The sequence below is a fragment of the Ostrea edulis genome, chromosome 4 (assembly GCF_947568905.1).
Source record: "Ostrea edulis chromosome 4, xbOstEdul1.1, whole genome shotgun sequence".
Lineage (NCBI taxonomy): Eukaryota > Metazoa > Mollusca > Bivalvia > Ostreida > Ostreidae > Ostrea > Ostrea edulis.
In genome coordinates this window covers 22,871,906-22,890,393 of record NC_079167.1, presented here as the reverse complement: position 1 = coordinate 22,890,393, position 18,488 = coordinate 22,871,906, and the positions used below count along the sequence as shown (strand labels likewise).

The 18,488-nt window shown below is 35.4% G+C and overlaps 1 protein-coding gene across 1 annotated transcript in view; it reads right to left on the bottom strand.

Annotated features, from left to right (window-relative positions):
* Positions 1–4,171: 4,171 nt before the first annotated feature.
* The window catches only part of LOC125670060 (splicing factor 1), a 14,954-nt gene continuing 637 nt past the window's right edge, over positions 4,172–18,488 (bottom strand). The window contains exons 2-13 of the mRNA XM_048904991.2: positions 17,309–17,458; positions 15,833–15,908; positions 13,765–13,917; positions 10,542–10,662; positions 10,274–10,426; positions 10,040–10,158; positions 9,552–9,656; positions 9,310–9,388; positions 8,906–9,025; positions 8,381–8,723; positions 8,200–8,280; positions 4,172–4,725 (exon numbers count right to left, since the gene is read on the bottom strand). Coding sequence (XP_048760948.1) covers positions 4,472–4,725; positions 8,200–8,280; positions 8,381–8,723; positions 8,906–9,025; positions 9,310–9,388; positions 9,552–9,656; positions 10,040–10,158; positions 10,274–10,426; positions 10,542–10,662; positions 13,765–13,917; positions 15,833–15,908; positions 17,309–17,458 — 1,754 coding nt within the window. The 3' untranslated portion in view covers positions 4,172–4,471. The remainder of the gene's footprint in view (positions 4,726–8,199; positions 8,281–8,380; positions 8,724–8,905; positions 9,026–9,309; positions 9,389–9,551; positions 9,657–10,039; positions 10,159–10,273; positions 10,427–10,541; positions 10,663–13,764; positions 13,918–15,832; positions 15,909–17,308; positions 17,459–18,488) is intronic.

Genomic DNA, 18,488 nt, shown 5'->3' with positions numbered 1-18,488 from the left:
ATGATGAACCAATTTAGCAAACTGATTTTTAATGATTTTCTCCTTTGTATAGTACTACAGTATTTATATAGTGAAAATAATAATGTAAGAAAATGGGCATACTATGGTTTAAATGTAAATCAATGAAACCAACAACTTTAAAGAAACAACTGGAAAAAAATATGAGAGAGAGCTCCCTAGTGTTAGTGTTTTGATTTGGTTAACAATGAAGATTAGTAATAATTGACGTTTTTTCATAGTGTGTAGTATGTGATATTTGTTTATATCTCACTTTAATTTTAAAACCACTATTGTCATTTTGAAAATTCTATTATAATGTATTTAATAATTATAACGCATTTCATTCCCTGAACGGTTACGCACTTTTAAAAACTTTCATTTTGCATTAGTGAATTTACGTTGGAATGATATTTCATTTATGATTTTTAAAAACCACATATTCAAGTGATCTTTATGATAGTATTAACGCTTTTTATGAATTGTTTTTTTTCTGTTTCCATTTTTCAATAGAATATGTAACATTACAATTTCTGTGAGTTTCCTTGGAAGTAGTTTAGAATGCTAAAGATTTTATGCTTTGCATTAAAATTGTCTTGTGCGACTTACAAAGTTTTATGACTACTGAGTTAAGGACATGAAGCCATGTGGTGTATGTAAATGATGGACAGGACTGTTTAACATTGTCAATGAGTACAATAGATTTATGTACTTTTAAATCCAGAATCATTAAGCGGAAGTGTAAAATTTAACATAATAAATCCTACACAAGGATTGAAACTGCAGATAAGCATAAGTTACCGATATAATCAAATTTTATTAAGCTTCAGTAATATTCTGTTCTAGAGACTCCACATCTGTTCCAAAATCCTCGTTATAATTGACAAAAACACACGATCTCGGAACCGTATAAGACAACAGTCTCCGATCAGTATTACTCATGTTGAATTTTTTAAAATATTGAAAAACGATCTCGAGATATTAATTGTTCGTTTCCTTGAATATTGGACAACAGGTCAACTAATAAAAGAGCACAATTTATGCCATTAGGAATTCCAACAGATAGTTAATACGAGCTTCAGGGTACTTGTGAGTAGAAACAGAGTGGTGTTTAATAAAGTAATTTTTAGGACGAATGATCACATAACATGAATATTTCTAAGTCTCGTTTTTATTGTAGAAGAATTTGTCTATGATGTCAAAAGCCTGATAGTGAAAAGTCGCTCATTCTGATGCTGTTGATTTGGAAAAGCTTTACGATTTCAAATTTGCTAAAAGTTCTTTGGAATTTTGAGAATCCACACTTGATTTACACCACTTCTCGCACGCGTTATGGTGCAATACGTCTAAAGTTTCTCTTTCACAGCAGTCAATATTTTGGCGAGTAAAGAAAGGCGCTTAGCAGAACAGTTACAGGATCCTGCAATGCATGTAAACAGTGCAGCATCTCAGAAGTAGTGTCTCAGCCACCAGCAGCTAATACCGTCTTTAACAATAATCAGGGATCCAAATATTTTAGGAAAAGCATCTGAGAGAGAGAGAGAGAGAGAGAGAGAGAGAGAATATTTCAATCCTACATAAAAAAAAATATTTTAAACATATGAAACTATAACGGATTAAGTTCATTTACATCAGAAAATATGATCATAGCATAATAAAGTGCATGATGTTCATGGTGTTAATTTTGTCTGTCGACCAATTACAAATGAATGGTGAACATAACATAGGTAGAGCTGTGAGGCTATATTATCAATTTCTATCCAGATACATTCAACATCAACAGGTTCGAGATCCGCGCGTTTTCGAACTAGAGTAGTACTGTGAATAAAGGATAACCCCACCCGCCAGTGTTAAATTCGATACTTTTGAAATATACTGTGCCGGTTTGATCGCTGATGGTTCAGTCGAGAGGGAACCTGACTAGAGATTCATGGGGCCCCGGATTTCAAATCCCATTCTGATACATTGCATTTTCTCCTTTCCTGTTACGTTTGCATCGTCGCTAACCACGGATACGGAGCCCGGTACTACCTACCCTACCTCATTTGACATAAACGGAGACGATAGGCGTGGCTTGCGACGATGTTACGTTTGGTGCTGTCTGGCCAACCCCTGGAACCGACAGGTGAAAATGCCTGCCGGGGGATAAAGATCCTGGGTTGATGTCTTCATGTGTGAAGACATTTTAGGAGGGAGAAATGTTGCGGTAGAGCAATCAACTTGTTGATAGAGCACCCGACTTCAGACTTTGAAGACCCGGTCTGATCCGTTGCATTTCCTTGCAGACACTGCCTACAACAGCCCCCAGTTTTCGATCTGGTCCTGCATTAAGTTTTGCTTTCCCAAATAAAGCTGCTATGAAATGCTTTCACAAAAATGTGGACCAAAACATTTTACGTATTGGTTTTCCTCTTTGGACATAAAAAAAATTACACCATCAAATCCTGGGGTCAATATTAAACTTGAAAAGTTATATTTCATTGGTCAAATTATACCTGTTAAATACTTGTGTTTTGAGATTAAGAATTTGTTGCAAAATTCTCAATACTTTAACTCAAAAGATGCAGCTTCTTATTCATTTTTTTTCTTTTACATACAACAAAACATTCTATATATTAACTACTCCCACAAGTAAAATCCTTGATTAACATTTCTACACTCCACACCACATTAATTTTATGGATCACAGATCTCTCAACTTGAATGCTGTCTCCCATGATGCAAAGCCCCGTATCTCAACATGATGTGAAGTTCACATCTCTCACTGTGAACCTCAAACCATCTTTTAAAAAAAAGAGATCTCATATTCCAGTGTAATATAGAAATATCAAAATTTCAAAATGAACTTGTAACTGAAAAAAAATCTGTACTAGGCCTACTTCAGTTCCAAGATCAATCTTTTGAGAGAAAAAATCTATATATATATACATGCATATACAGTATAATCTGTCTAAACCGGCCGTGTGTGGTTCCAAAGAAATTGGCTGGTTTACACAGAGTCCGGAGTGCAGAATGTTGAAAAGTATGAGAGTTGCTTCCCTTGTATTCGCTGTCTATCATGCATACATGTGTAATGATTGCTAACGTTTTATTATATCACAAAAACATTCAAAATGTGAAACTATAAATGTCAGTGTTTCATCGTCATGTTCTTTTGAAAAAGTTTCAATTTTTATTAAACGGTATAAAAATCTGGGAATTATTCGTGCACTTTTCTGTTGGTAAATTGTCGATTTCGTCTACATCATCGGCGTCTTCAAGTGCTACATCATGTGCGTTCGTGAAGTTTGTGTTGTGTTCGTCTAAAATTTCTATTTCCCAGCTTTCGTCGTAAATGTGGATGAAAATATCGCTGTTAACTCTATAAATGTGTGAAACGGAAACTGATGTAATGCCGAGTGATCGACAGGACATGGTGAGTTGAGCTAACTTAACTGTATAGCATCACTGTCTGAATCGTCGGAGAGCTGCGAGAGGTCTACCCTGCTTTTGGAAATTGTTGACGATTTTGATTCATTCCAAGAATGTATCGAATTCATCGATTAATTGAACTTTCTCTTTTATTGTCAGTTCTCGTCTCTGTCGTTATGGGGGAGGCTCGTGCACCATTACCTCGTGCTTGGTGCTGTCATAATTGAAAAGTGCATCCCCAAAAATCAGGTTTTATTTTAAACTGAGTAGTACTCATCGCCAATTGAACTCTTTTACTTACCTGAGACTTCCCTTGAGACATCCTTCGTATACACTGCGTGTGATCAATCGAATATACCGACAGGTTGGTCATCCTGGGGTGACTGGTTTAATACGAAAATTAGAGCCAATTACGAGCAGTTGGGACCTTGTGTAAACCGAATACGATTGACGTAACAATTAGGGAGGTGTATCATTGAGGGGCCGGTTTACACAGGATAATTAAGTTAATTAATAGCAGATGTAAGCCGGCCGATATACAGAATACGCAGTATCCAGAGTACAGGGAATGTATTAATAAAGGATTTGTTAAAGAAATGCTGGGGACTATATGTTGTGACCGGAATTGACAGAGCACCGGAGTACTCAGAGGCCGGTTTGGACAAATTATACTGTATATATATACACCTGTACTGTTTCAATCTTCTACAGTTACCTTGGCCTTTGTCCTATTTTGAATTTTTCTGAATGAAAACTACAGTGCGAGTCTTGAAAAACAAATTTAATTATTTTGTTATGTATATTAAACAAGAATGCATGTCAACACATTCATTTTTACTACATACATGTATATCCATTCAAACCAGCAAATAATATGAAAGACTGATGAATATACATTTTCTAAAGAGAATGTAACATCAATAATCATAGATTTCTGCTATTCTGAACTAAAATCAAATTAAACTGATTTACTGACATGAAAATAAATATAGAAACCAGAAGTTCATCTTTCACTTTGGTGTTAATTTAAGTGTCTTTCTTCAACAGTCTACAGATATCATTCTCAACTTGGAGGTGGTGGTGGTGGAGCTCCAAGCATGCCTAAGGTGTTCATATCAAATGCTCCTGGGGGTGGGGGAGGAGGTACTGCCATGGGGTTGTACCCTTGCTGTCCGGGCGGCGGTGGTGGAGGTGGTGCAACACCACTTGGCATTGGTGGTGGAGCTTGTTGCCATGGAGGCATGCTGTTTGGAGGAGGCGGTGCCGGTTGCCATGGTGATGCTGATGTACTAGGAGGAGGTGGTGGTACACCTTGTGCTAAAAGAACATCATTTGTATAAATTTCATGGCTATATCAAATTCTGCTGCTGCTTTTTTCTAGAAGCAACTTTTTAATACAATGTCATATATTAGTTTTTCAGCAACATTTTTATACCTCAAAGTAAATTGCTGATTAATATGAAACTTTTGTAAACTAGTCTACTACTGGACCGAGGAAAAAAACAATAACAAAACAAGAGGCCCATGGGCCTAGAATCGCTCTTCTGATACATTGTAGAACAGGCAAAAATTCTCAACTAACCAAGATTATCAATTAACAAGGTTTTAAAGACCTATCACATGATAGTGTATGAAGGGGAAGGGGATATCATACAGTACACTATTAGATTAGGCAATCAAAATAATTACAAAATGAACCTGAAAATTTAAATGTAACTGTCCAAAAGTAGGTCACGTTGACCTACTTATGGTCGACACACTGAAGACTCAAGATGCATCAACTGACAAGTCAAATAGTATTCAAATATAGCCGTCAAATTCCAAAAGAAGGCCACAGTGACCTACTTTTTGGTCGACACACTCCAAAGACTCAAGATGCATCAACTGACAAAGTTTGATAATAGAAGTCAAATGTTATCTGAAATATTCAGATATAAACGTCAAATTCCAAAAGTAGGTCACAGTGACCTACTTTTTGGTCAACACACCCAAGACTCAACATGCATCAACTGACAAAGTTTGAAAATTGTAAGTTAAATAGTATCTGAAATGTTAAAATATAGCCGTCAAATTCCAAAAGTAGGTCACGGTGACCTACTTTTTGGTCAAACTATGAAGACTCAAGATGCATCAACTGACAAAGTTTGATGATCCTAGCTTTCATAGTGTCCAAAATATGCATCTAAAATTGAAAATGTGAAAGAAGTAGGTACAGTTTCTAATGTCATTTGGCCCAAAATATCGATGATTTCACTTGGAGCTCAAACTCTGGCATTCAAATAAGGAATGGATTAGCAAACACAAAATCCGCTCAGTTTGATCAGCAAAATGATTTGTGTCATATGACGAGAGCATGAAGTTGGCATAAAATTGCAAAAAATGCCATTTTCAATGAAAATATCCACAAATTTAGATGGTTTTCTTCTCAGAAAACATACAGCGCATGCGTCGGGCAAATTCATATTCAAGTATGTTTTTCATCTTAAAATAATACACAATATATATCATTTTCATTTTGCTCGACAAATGCGCATATCTTTTACTGAGCAATAATCTGTATGGCATTTGACAGTTTTCAAGCTTAGTTTGAAAAAAAGGCGGGAAATGTTTTAATCATGATGTCATAATGCTATCCAATTAGGAATATCATTCTGATTTTGTTGACATAGTATACCTGGCATATATTTTACTTTCTTAAAACGCTGATTAAGGTTAATTCCAGACACATTTTATAGAGAGAAAATTTTTGGGCCTTTTTATGTATACAATCGCACCTTGTCCTTTGAATGTCTGCAAAATTCAAAAAGTAGGTCACTGTGACCTACTTTTTTTCCATAAATATGTTTTGAGGCCTCTAGATGCATCAACTTACAAAGTTTGATAATTTTAAACCTCTCGGTATCTGAAATAACAACCTAAAATGTATTCATAAATGATTAGCCATAAAATTCAGAAAGTAGGTCATGGTGACATACTTTTCACATGACGCACTTCAAGGTCCCAGGATCCATCAACTGACAACTTTTGATGATCATAGGCTCAAAAGTGTCCAAGATATGCATCAAAATCTATTTAATAATAATTACCTGCGAAATTCAAAAAGTAGGTCACCATGACCTACTTTTGAGACAACATGATATTAGGTCCTAAGATGTATCAACTGACAAAATTTGATGATCCTAGTCCTTATATTAAGCAAAATATCAAAGTTTTAACAAAACAAAATTTAAGGTCAACTTTGAAGTGACCTTGAGACCACACCCTTTGCCCCAGGATGATGCCTTGAACAATTTTTTATCTACAACCTATTCTCATCCTTATGCATAAGTTTGGTGATATTTTGCCCAGTGGTTCTTGAGAAGATTTTTTAGCAACCACTACTTTTGTTTGCATTTTCCTAATTATCTCCCCTTGTTAAAGGGTCACAACCCTAGTTTTAGTACAAATGAAAGCCCTTGGACCAAGGATACCCCGTGACAAATTTGACAAAAATTGGCCAAGGGGTTCTTGAGATATAGCCCTTTTTCCAAAAAGTTGACGCACACCGCACGCCACACATATGGCCATATGATTAGCTCTTTAAGCCTTCGGCTCAGAAGAGCTAAAAACCAACAAATCGGCTGGTTAGAGGGAGGTTGGTTTGTATTACACAAGTCGAATATGACCAGTGGATGCCAACAGCACACTCAAGCGAAGACTCTAATAAAAATTTGAGTTGGGCCAGTAAAAAATGGTATTTACTAGCCCAACTAGTTGGGTGAAGATTTCAATGCCATTTCAAACATGTTTCTCATAAATTATAATAGGGATCCACGAAAAAGTAAGAAATATGTGAACTATTGTAAAACCCATCTGATATTTTATGTGTTGTCCTAATGAAAACAAGAGGTACTGTGAGCAATGCTCTCTAAGAATACCCCCCGCTTACCCCAATCTCCCAAAGGGTGTTGGTAATAGGTATAAACTAGATGTACCTCTTTTCTGAGTGTAAAAAACAAATGGCATGACAAACCTTGGGTATTCTCGTTTGTAGGGAGAAATGGATTATCTAGGAACACAGCATCTCCATGCGATCAAAAAAGCCGTTAAAGAATTTAAATGGAAACCATATTGCTACTTTGGTGTCCAGTGCGCGTGACCTTTGACCCTTTGACCCCAAAATCGATAGGGAACACCTTCATCCCATGGGTAGTCTATATGTATGATATGGTGACTGTAGGTGGAAAGGATAATGCTTTAGAGCCAGGAAACCATATTGCTAGTTCGATGTCCAGTGTGCTTGACCTTTGACCTTTTGACCCCAAAATCGATAGGGAACATCTTCATCCCATGGGTAGTCCATATGTATGATATGGTGACGGTAGGTAGAAAGGATAATGCTTTAGAGCCCGGAAACCATTGCGTCTACAGACCGACGGACGGACAACCCGATTCCAGTAAACCCCCCCACAACTTGTTGCGGGGGGTATAATGATAAAAATGAAGAGATCAGATAACATTACTTGTCACTTTATTCATTTGATGCAGGTGACTAAGGAATCCATTAACTATTTGTTGGTACATTATTGACTGTCAATCATGTTTTCCATTCCCCTACACATTACATTATTTTATGGCTGACTTTGTGAGGAGATAGTTCTGATGTTTGTTAAGGATAAATAATTGGCTAATATCTGGTTTTCAGAGGTAAAGGACTTGCAAAATTGGCCAGTTTGGAGGGTGGGGTGGAGAGTTTATTGGGAATTAGGCCAAACAAAATCTCTGGTGACGAAGACAAGTTACAAATGTTACCTTGCTGCATCCATGATGTGGGAGGCTGGCTGCTCGGTGGAGGGGGTGGTGGAGCAGACAACAAAGATGGAGGAGGAACACCTTCATTATGAAACAAAAAATGAGAACTACAGTGAAGGAATGCATGTTGTAAAGAACAATTACTAAATCAACAAAGAGTACGGGAATTAATCGAACTTACCACCTCCTGCAGAAGACACAGCACAGTTTTGAGAAGTCATCGTATTTGATTGCCAAGGTGGTGGAACTGGGCCTGTTGATGATGTGTAATGAGAGGGCGGGGCCACAGGGGCTGGCATCTGTCCAGCAGGCATGTGCATGTGTCCTGGCTGCTGCATCCCCACTGGTTGCTGAATACTTGTAGATATGCCCATTGGGGGCTGCACCCCTTGTATATTGTAGCTGACGGGGGGCTGAGAAGTGCTTTGCACCTGTGATGTCTGAACAGGTGTGCTGAGACTGATGTTGGAGACCACTTGTGGGGGTGGAGGACGAGGTTGCTGCTGCCAAGGCGGATTCACTGCCTGCAAATAAAACCATGCAACATTTACCACATACATGTACATCAGACAAGCGCCACTTGCACACTGGAGACGGAGAAATCTTCTTTCCGTGAATGTGTCATTTAGATTTGGTAAGTAGAAAGAAATATGGTATAAAACATAGAGAGGTACTCCTATAATAGTTTATCATGTACAAAGTTTACCATAGGGTTTGGTGGAGGTTGACTGAATGAAGGTCTGAAGGACTGCACTGCCTGTGTAGGCTGTGTCTGACTCTTGGGAGGAGGTGGTCCTTCCCCAAGCTCCGCCATCAGAGACATATACTGCAAAATACAAACATGCTCATACCCATCAAATGTCCAGAATAGAAACATGCTCATACCTATCAAATGTCCACAATAGAAACATGCTCCAACATATCAATGTCCAAAACAAAACACACTAATACATATAAATGTCCAAAACAAAACATGTTCATACATGTATTAAAATGCCCAATATAAATTGAATACTGAAACAATGATCTTTTTCAATCAGACTTTTCCCATTTTAGTGTTTAACATGAGATCTTCACTCGACAAGTTCCCGTGTATCATTTCATATTTACCTCGCTGTCCATTTTAGCTTTGTCAGCTTGAGACACTGGGTTTGCATTCTGTGGATAATTCTTGAATGAATCGCCAGGTCTGAAACACGACACACATTATGAATGCTAGTCAATTGCACAGGTTCTGCATGTAACTTACATGTATTTCATCTTGTGTTGGCTTACAATTGCTATTAAATGATAAGTATTATTTATATCTTACACCCAGAACATGCAGCACAATTTTCTGCCTTTGAACTTACTTTTTTGATTTACAGTCTTGAGCTATATGGCCAGTACCTCCACACAATGAACAGATTATGGTGTTTGTAATAATGTTTTGGGCCTGCTGCAACTGCTTCAGTTTCCTACATAAGAAAAAAGAAAATCATAAGTATTATTGTATTTCAAATAGTAATTGATGCACAGTGCCTGATGAAATCTGTAAATTTGTCTCTAAAGACTTGTTAATGATTTCAATGCTTGTATTCATCAACGGTTTTGTCAGTAAAACACATGCTTTTTCAACGTATTATATTTTTCACTAAAAGAAATGACTCCTCACCTTGACATAGACATTTTTATATTACAAAATACAAATATACTGAAGGAATAGATGTGTAAGTTGTTTGTGTTATGAGGTATATATAGACAATAGAAGCATGGAACAATTTCTGTATAATTATATACCCCCATATCAAGAGCAATCAAAACATTCATTCCATAAATATTAAGTGTAATATCTACGTACGCAAGACCATCGTTTTCTCTTAACGTCCCATTCAGCAAGGCCAGTTCTCTTAACTGCTGGCGTCGCAAGTCATTCTGTCCCTCTGGAACCTCAATGCCTTGTTGAATAATTTCTTTGATCTGAAAATAAGCATCACAATGATTTTAAACACTTCTCAAATAGATACGCTAATACCAGTTAAATCAATAAACACCATTAAAGGATGTAAAACGTGCACTGTACAGGTTTGGTTACCTTTTCGACAGCTTTCTTGACATTTTCTGGATTGTTTGCGGTCACATAGGCATGCAGAGGCTCGTCTTCCCCAGGTAACGGCTGACCATCCTTTCTTCCTATCTTCCCCTCTTTGACAGAACCTTTACCTCGGATGATAATTTTTGCTCCGGTCTGATATAAAGAAACATCGCATGTACTTTTTACATGTATGTCTGTTTATGAAAAACAAAATAAAAGTTTCACGATATTATCCAGAACAGGAATGAATACTCTTGTTAACACTTACATCTTTTTCCAAGTTCTTTAGAGTGTTTCCTCTGGGTCCAATCAGAAGACCCACAAAGTTAATCTCTGGATGGTCATCCTGCGGTATCATGACTTTGTCATTCACTCGAACAATCGGAGGTCTAAAAGAGAGCATTATATGATCATAAAACTCACACACATAAAGACAGTCCTTCACTCAAACAATCGGACGTCTAAAAGAGAGCATTATATGATCATAAAACTCGCACACATAAAGACAGTCATTCACTCAAACAATCAGACGTCTAAAAGAGTGCATTATATGATCATAAAACTCACACACATAAAGACAGTCATTCACTCAAACAATCGGATGTCTAAAAGAGAGCATTATATGATCATAAAACTGACTGGAGTCTTCATATAAAGACAGTCATTAATGGATATCAATAATGATGCACAGAATGAAGAGTTGATCAGTCTATGGTAATCTGTATCTGAATTTGTCTGGAATACTTTATTTTTGTATCCCTCATAACAAATGATTGATTGGATACCATGCAGACAACTACACCTAATAACTGTTGAAATTCAAACATTACGCCCAAATACAAGCAAGGGCATCTGTGATCGCTTATAATGACAACTTAGGTGTGTATTCATTAATTCAAATAATAGAAATGAAACCAATATTCATGTCGTGTTTCTAAGAGAAATGTACCATAACAAAGGAAAATGGTATACGCATGAAACAGGTTCTTCTGAATTTTTGTTGAATAAATAAGCCTAATATTTAGTCCTGACCTAACTTGCAATTATTATTATTCTTTTTTTTTTGCATGAGGGAATTAGAAATAGCTTGACTGAGTCCAGCAGATATCATAATCACATCTACAGTTAACAACTGCTCACCTATCATTTGATTGCATTAGTACCTCTTTTAAATTAAATCAACATGAAAAAATTAATAAACTGATCCTTCATGCAACAAAATATAAAACAAACTTGGCATTTTTGTTTTAAAATACCAAAAACAATTCCAACTGTCTGTATTTGATTGCCATAGTTACTTTGCCCTATGAAATGAGATGAACCGTACAATACAAAATGTAAAATTCAGTAATTTTGGGGCTATACATCCTATTTCTGGATTGGTAAGGAATCGTAATGAATAAAAACAAGGTTCTGGTATGAAACATTATGGTCAGTTGAGTGAGTGTAAATTTATGTATGTGTGCTTGCCAAATACATTGACACAGAAAATTGTTCTTCTTTGACAGTACTACAGGCATTTTGATATTTCATTGCAGAGCTGTCAACATTATAAAATGGAAAATAGTAAGGTGGGGATTTTTTTTATGAATTACCATGTAACCTGAGTAATTTTAGGCACATTTCAATTCCAATTTAATGAATTTAGACATACTAATTGTTATACAATTTACAACTGCAAAAGATCAAATACATCTTTTATTGATTTTACTTTCTAAAACTTGTGTAAAAACAATATTGTTACATTAGTATATTGCATAATTTTACAGTTACTGTGTCAGTTATTCTGGCAAGTTTATATATATATATATCAGAGTTCTTGAAAAGTGTCGGTAATGTCGGATTATCCGATAAAAGTAGTAAATGTCCGACATGAGTTACTTAATTGTCGGTCCTGATGGCCGATATAAGATCGGGATCAAAGTCCGTTTTTTACCGGGAAAAATGGCGGTCATATGGCCCATAAATTTTCAAACCGATGCTAAATCCGGCAACACATTGAAACGTAAACGTGAGGAATCAGTTGTGAGGAACTACGAGGAGAAGAGAAACTGATTGTGTCTCCGCCTGGCAATCTGGGAGACAATGACTTTTATTTGCAGCGTTTTTACCTACTGCTTGATGACACAATCTGCCCAAAGTCGAAACTGACGAAAGACCAACTACACTCGGGCTTAAGTGAGAGAAAAAGTAGTTATAACGATTGCAGAGGAAGATGAGAAAGTAGTTGAGAGGAATATACAGGATAGAGAGAAAAATGGAGGATGAGAGAAAAGTGGAGGGTGAGAGAGAAATAGAGCAAGAAAGTCACTTGGATAGTCAAAGTGAGGAAGATCCATTCAGAGTGTAAGGAAGATGAGAAAGGGTATGAAAAGATAATTTATAAACTTATAGCTGAGATGGAGATTGAATACAATTACACATGTAGTTGATTTTAAATAAAATATCAGAAAACCTCAAAAGCGATGCATTTTTATCTGGACTGACACTATTTCTAACAGTGTCAGACCAAATGTCTGACACTTCAAAAGAAATTTCAAGAACTCTGATATATATATATAATTTTAGTTACTGAATCAGTTATTCTAGCAAGTTTTTTTTTTATGTCATTTTCGCCGCCGTGAGAAATGTTGAAGTTTGTCAAACAGATTGTACATGTATACAAACTCCCCCTTTTTGACTTTGAAACGAATAGATGATTACAGTGTACTTGCATATTGTTCTTTGAATTTCTAGCTCCATTAGGCTTTCTCCTTTGGGGGAGTATTGTTGTTATTTCCATCAACACATGCTTTACATTTAGTAGCAGCTGCCATATTGTTTATTTTAAAGCATTAAAATGATCGAGACTCTATATAGATATAGACTATGCAAACAAACGTAGTAACGACTATAGCTTGCTTATTATAAAAGTAAAAACCAATGACGGACAGCTCTAAAAATTTCGAAATGTCAAATAAGCGAAAATCAGAAGATGTTCAGTGAAATCGTAAGGCGTATTTTCGGCCCTAAAATCATAAGCCTTACGCCAAAATCGTGAGGGTTGGCAGCTCTGTTATTGTACAGAGATAACAGATTCAGAAGATATTAAAATAACTTGTGTTCTGCAAGTGTTTTGATATTTCAATGGACAGAGACTGTTTTGATACTTTATTGTAGAGATTCAGAAAATCTTACTTGAAGTCTGAGAGTGTTTTGATATTTTATTGTAGAGAGATTCAGAAGATCTTACTTGTAGTCTCTGGGCGTTTTGATATTTCTTTGTACAGATATTCTATTGAACAGGGATGCAGAATATCTTACTTGTGGTCTGCGAGTGTTTAGATATTCTATTGTTTTATTAATACAGTGGGTCGCTATGGCAGTATTAACTGTATTTTATTGTAGCCTGCAGGTGATTTGATATTTTATTGTACAGAGATTCAGAAGACCTTACTTGTAGTCTGCGAGCGTTTTGATATTTTATTGTACAGAGATTCATCACATCTTACTTGTAGTCTGCAGGTGGTTTGTAGTCACAGTTGAGTGAGATGGCTTGCTGAACCAGACAATGCCTTTCCTCCTCCAGGTTTTTCCGAGTCCTGTATTCTCGGGTGTTCAGTCTCTTGCCCTCATTGTTGTAGATCGGCTCTGGGGATGGCGACCTTCAAAACCAAAGATAGAAATGCAAAGGATCTGACATTTCTCTACTTATCATATTTGTCCAGTGATAATACATTACAGTGTTGAAATAATTTTGTATGCTTAGAAAACACAATGATAAATGAAATTTGGAATAAAATACTGGTTGCTCATAATTCAAAACACCTTAACTCGTATCTTAAAACACTTTCTTTTTCTTTCAAATATGCTGACAATTCATATGTCATTAGTCCTCTTTCGAAGTTCACATATACATGCATGATTATTATCACTGGACATTAATGATAAGCAATAATTCAGAGTTATCTCTTCCACATTCATTCCATTGATTTTAGCGACAGGTTGACCATATTCTTTTTGAACAATTAATCAAATATCAACTTTGCAAGATTTTATAAAAGATGGAAGCATTTTTAATGCAACAAAATGGGTAATGAAATCCTTATTTTGTAAATTCTATTTATTCCAAAATGATAATACAACTTTTTTTTACAAATAATTACAAAAATTGAATGCAGTTTAGGCCAATATCTGCCCAAGCCAAAATAATATTTCAAAAATAATCTCTACACAAAATCTAACCACAAACGAATGATGACAAAGTTGAAATCAACCCTGTATCATAATAATAAATCTGAAAACGAAACTTAGTTATCTGAAATGTGTGACTTTTTTTTAATATCATAAGAAAAAAAAAAAACCAACTAATGTTTAAACCTGAAATACTAGACAATTGATTATGGCAATATGAGTTAGCCGGATATTGTATACAATGATTGGAAAACATCAACAAATTTTAGAATGAGTGATTATTCAATGTATCAGAAATAGAACTGAAATGAAGGAATTTATCATAAATTAGTGGTACATGTTTATCATTTTCAAGCTTATTCAAATTATGATTCATATCATCATGCTCTGAAATTAAGGGAATAAATTACAGCACCTTCCTCGCTGTATGGCCTTCACACGAAATTCTCATTAGCAAAATAGAAACACTGATTAGAACAAGTCTTAATTATACATGAAACTATACCTGAGGAATTCTGGGTCATGGCACACACCATCAATTGTATACAATTCAGGCCAAAAACAACACTTATATCCCAGCGTACCAACAATTGAGATTATAATTCAAGACATTTGCTATTTGAGGAGGGGGTAGGGCAAAGATAATTTACTACACTGTTTACAAATTTCAAACAATGACCAAACCGAATTCTGTAGCCTGACTGTTACACTACTCAGTTCCACAGGCACCTGCAGTGTGGAAAGTGTGTATACATCTTATGTTCATACCCCCCCCCCCCCCCAATAAAAAATATAGAGCTGATAATTTGTCCAAAATATGTTATTTTTGATCACCTTTGTAAATCGTTCTGAATGATCAGTATGTACTTTTTATAAGCTTTAGAGATGATTTTTTTTTAATACAGGTGCCTGTGCTCACTGTACTGCAAGAAATAACAGCTCGATCGACTGAATTTTTTTGGCCACAAAACTATTTCAAAATTATTCAAATAAGTCCACAAATAGACAGTAAGTACAACTTTTCTAAATTTATTTATCCCAGAAAAAGTCAATTTCTTTAAATTATTTTGTTTCTTTGGCTGAGTATTTCATAAATATCTAAAATCTGTCAGTTGTGAAACCAGAACTGTGAAATTAAGAAGTTTTGGGATTTAAAAAATCATGGTATTTTGTGTTGTTTGCGTACCTTCACACCAATTATAACAATGTAATTAGTTTTGGGATTATCCCTCCAGAGAAAAAATATTTTCAAAATGAAATCGTTTTCTATCTAAATTTGACAATACAATTTGCTCATGTGTGTGTGCCATTCCCTGCACTCTGGATATCATGTCGGAATTCAGCTGGCCTGCGTGAAATTAGAGTGGGTTATGCACGTGACCAAACCTTTCTTCTGGATTGGCAGGGATTCCCAAGTCTCCGGTTCGTAGTCTACGACTAACTTCCTCTATTTGAAGATGCACTGGAATGCAATTGTTAATAATCAATCATGACAGAAAATGGATTCAATTTCATTGTAATCAAAGATGCTGGAATATCATACAAACCTGAATGACCAGAACAATGGAAAGATTTCCACACAGAGCAAACATGGATTTACCATCATCAAGGTAGCTCATTGCACCAAGAATTATACTATTTAGGACACTATGCTACAAGATGGTGATTTACAGGTTTTGTGAAATTTCTTATACCAATCGATATGTTTATCTATCAGTGCAGCTCAGTAGATAAAGTATTGGGCAAGTGACTCGCATATCCCAAGTTCAAAACCACCAGTCTATTGTTCATATGAAAATAATATTTTTTATCCTAAATCACATGCTTCCAGCCTTTTTGCCACATATTTGTATTATATACCATCAATATCTTTCATAATTAAAGGATTTTGTGCTGATTTGAGAAATGCTTTCAGGATGTGGTGAGCCACCTTAATCGATCACACTCAGAATCAATATTTGTTTTGAAAGATCCCTCTTTATCTGACATCAAAGAAACTTCAAATATCATATCAAGAAATGATCATAACACTGATTTAAAATTCGAATGAATCTGCCAGAACTTGTAGAAGTACACTTTTGGACGTTTTTAGCATCATGTAATCTGTCCTCTTGGCGCATGCAGAAAAACTTCTCAGGGAGATTTCACACTTCTCTCATGTCAACACCAGTAGCAGTGCTTACTACGTTGTACAACATCCCATGGAAAATGTGTTGCCTGCAGGCTTGGGACCGTAACACTGAGACAAGCTCACTTTTGGTCCAAGTCTCACTTATGAAACAAATTGAAAAGTGAGACTGGGATTAAAAGGCAACTGATCTCAGTTTCATGCACCTGAAGCCAGGCCCTTGGGCCATAGCACTTATACAAGCTCAATTTAGATCTGAGTCTTGCTTTCATAGTTCTAAGGAATATATAAAAGTGAGACTTATTACATTAACAAACATGAAAACTAAATGTGTAATTTTTTTTTTGCTATCTCCATCTTAACATAAAACTGTAAACATGCTAAATATCAATTTTAATGCAAATAAAAAGAATACAAATATCTTTTTTTTAAATCAAAGGTACCAACTCGATGACAGGTGACATTTAATATGACATCATCATTATTAGCACTGAAAAGAATATCAGGATTATTTTACCCTGCTAAAAAATAGTTCACATTAAAAGATTGATAATAAATCATCTTAATCTTAGACAATGGCAAAATTAAAACATCTGTGCATCAAGATATAAAATATTACTGCCATCTTGCATCAAAGGACCTACAAGCAAACTCATGATAAAATTATATTAATTAGTATAATTTCTTAACACAGGGATGGGGAACTACTGAGTTTGACATACTCCAATACTTACAGAGGTACTGTTTCTCTTGGTTATCAGAGAGTCCATGTGGAATCACAGTGGGCATGCCCGGTATGATAGTCTTGTCAATTTCTGTCTCCTGGGCCCATCTACTCTTGCGTTTTTTCTTCTTGTCACCACCTCCATCAGATGACCATGATGCTGATTAAAAATATGTAAAGAGGATGTATACAAGCTTGTATTGTTATCATTCATAGGCATGTGAACTTACAATCTTTTGTAAAAAAAAAAAAAAAAAAAAAAATGTAGTTGGCTTAATCTTTTAATATTTGAGAAAAAATTAGTACTGTACCTTTATTCCTTATAATTAAAATTAAGTAAATTGTGTTTGAATTTATTTGACAAATAATTCTAAAAGAAAATTTTAATTTCATATGACACTGACCGATATTGTTATAGCAACAAAGGACATTATATAACGGGATTTAACGGCAGCTTTATACGATATAAAAAACTTCTAACAGTCTATAGGAACTCTTCTATATTAGGAGATAAACTATTACACCATGGGAACATCATTTTGAACAGAAGTTTAAGGACTGTTTTAATTTTGGGATTACAGACCCAGAAGGTAAGCAATGCAGCATTATGTATAGTGAAATAGAGTTAGTTTCACTGTGTACATGCTGATGACCAAAGTATATATTACGATCATCAAAAAATGGCAGCTGACCTCATCGTTAAGAATTTTATACTCACAATTTCAAATGATTGATTATTCATTTGCATCATTTTAATATAATTATCAAGTATCCAGTGGAGTATTCTTAATGTTAGTCAATGTAGTTTTCTCAAAAGCAAGCTTATTTATCGATAAAACGACCTCCAAGTTTGTAGTAGTAAGACCTTTCCAAATTCTCATGCTTTTAAAATGCGTTGTGTAAAGTAATTTTCATTTTGAAAGTTCTGTAAATAACAATCATGTTCGATTATCAATCAAAAAAATACTTCAGATTTGATAATCGATTGTAAATATCTTACGATTCTTGAATACTAGCTTGATTTGCTTTTCAAATAAAATCATTTATTCGAAGCAAACAAGAATGTCACTATAAGTGCACATTGATTGCTAGAAATGACCGAAGCTGAAAGTAAATTTCTAGAACTGACCGAAGCTAAAAATAAATTTCTAGAACTGACTGAAGCCGGCTACTAACATTTCAAGTGCTAT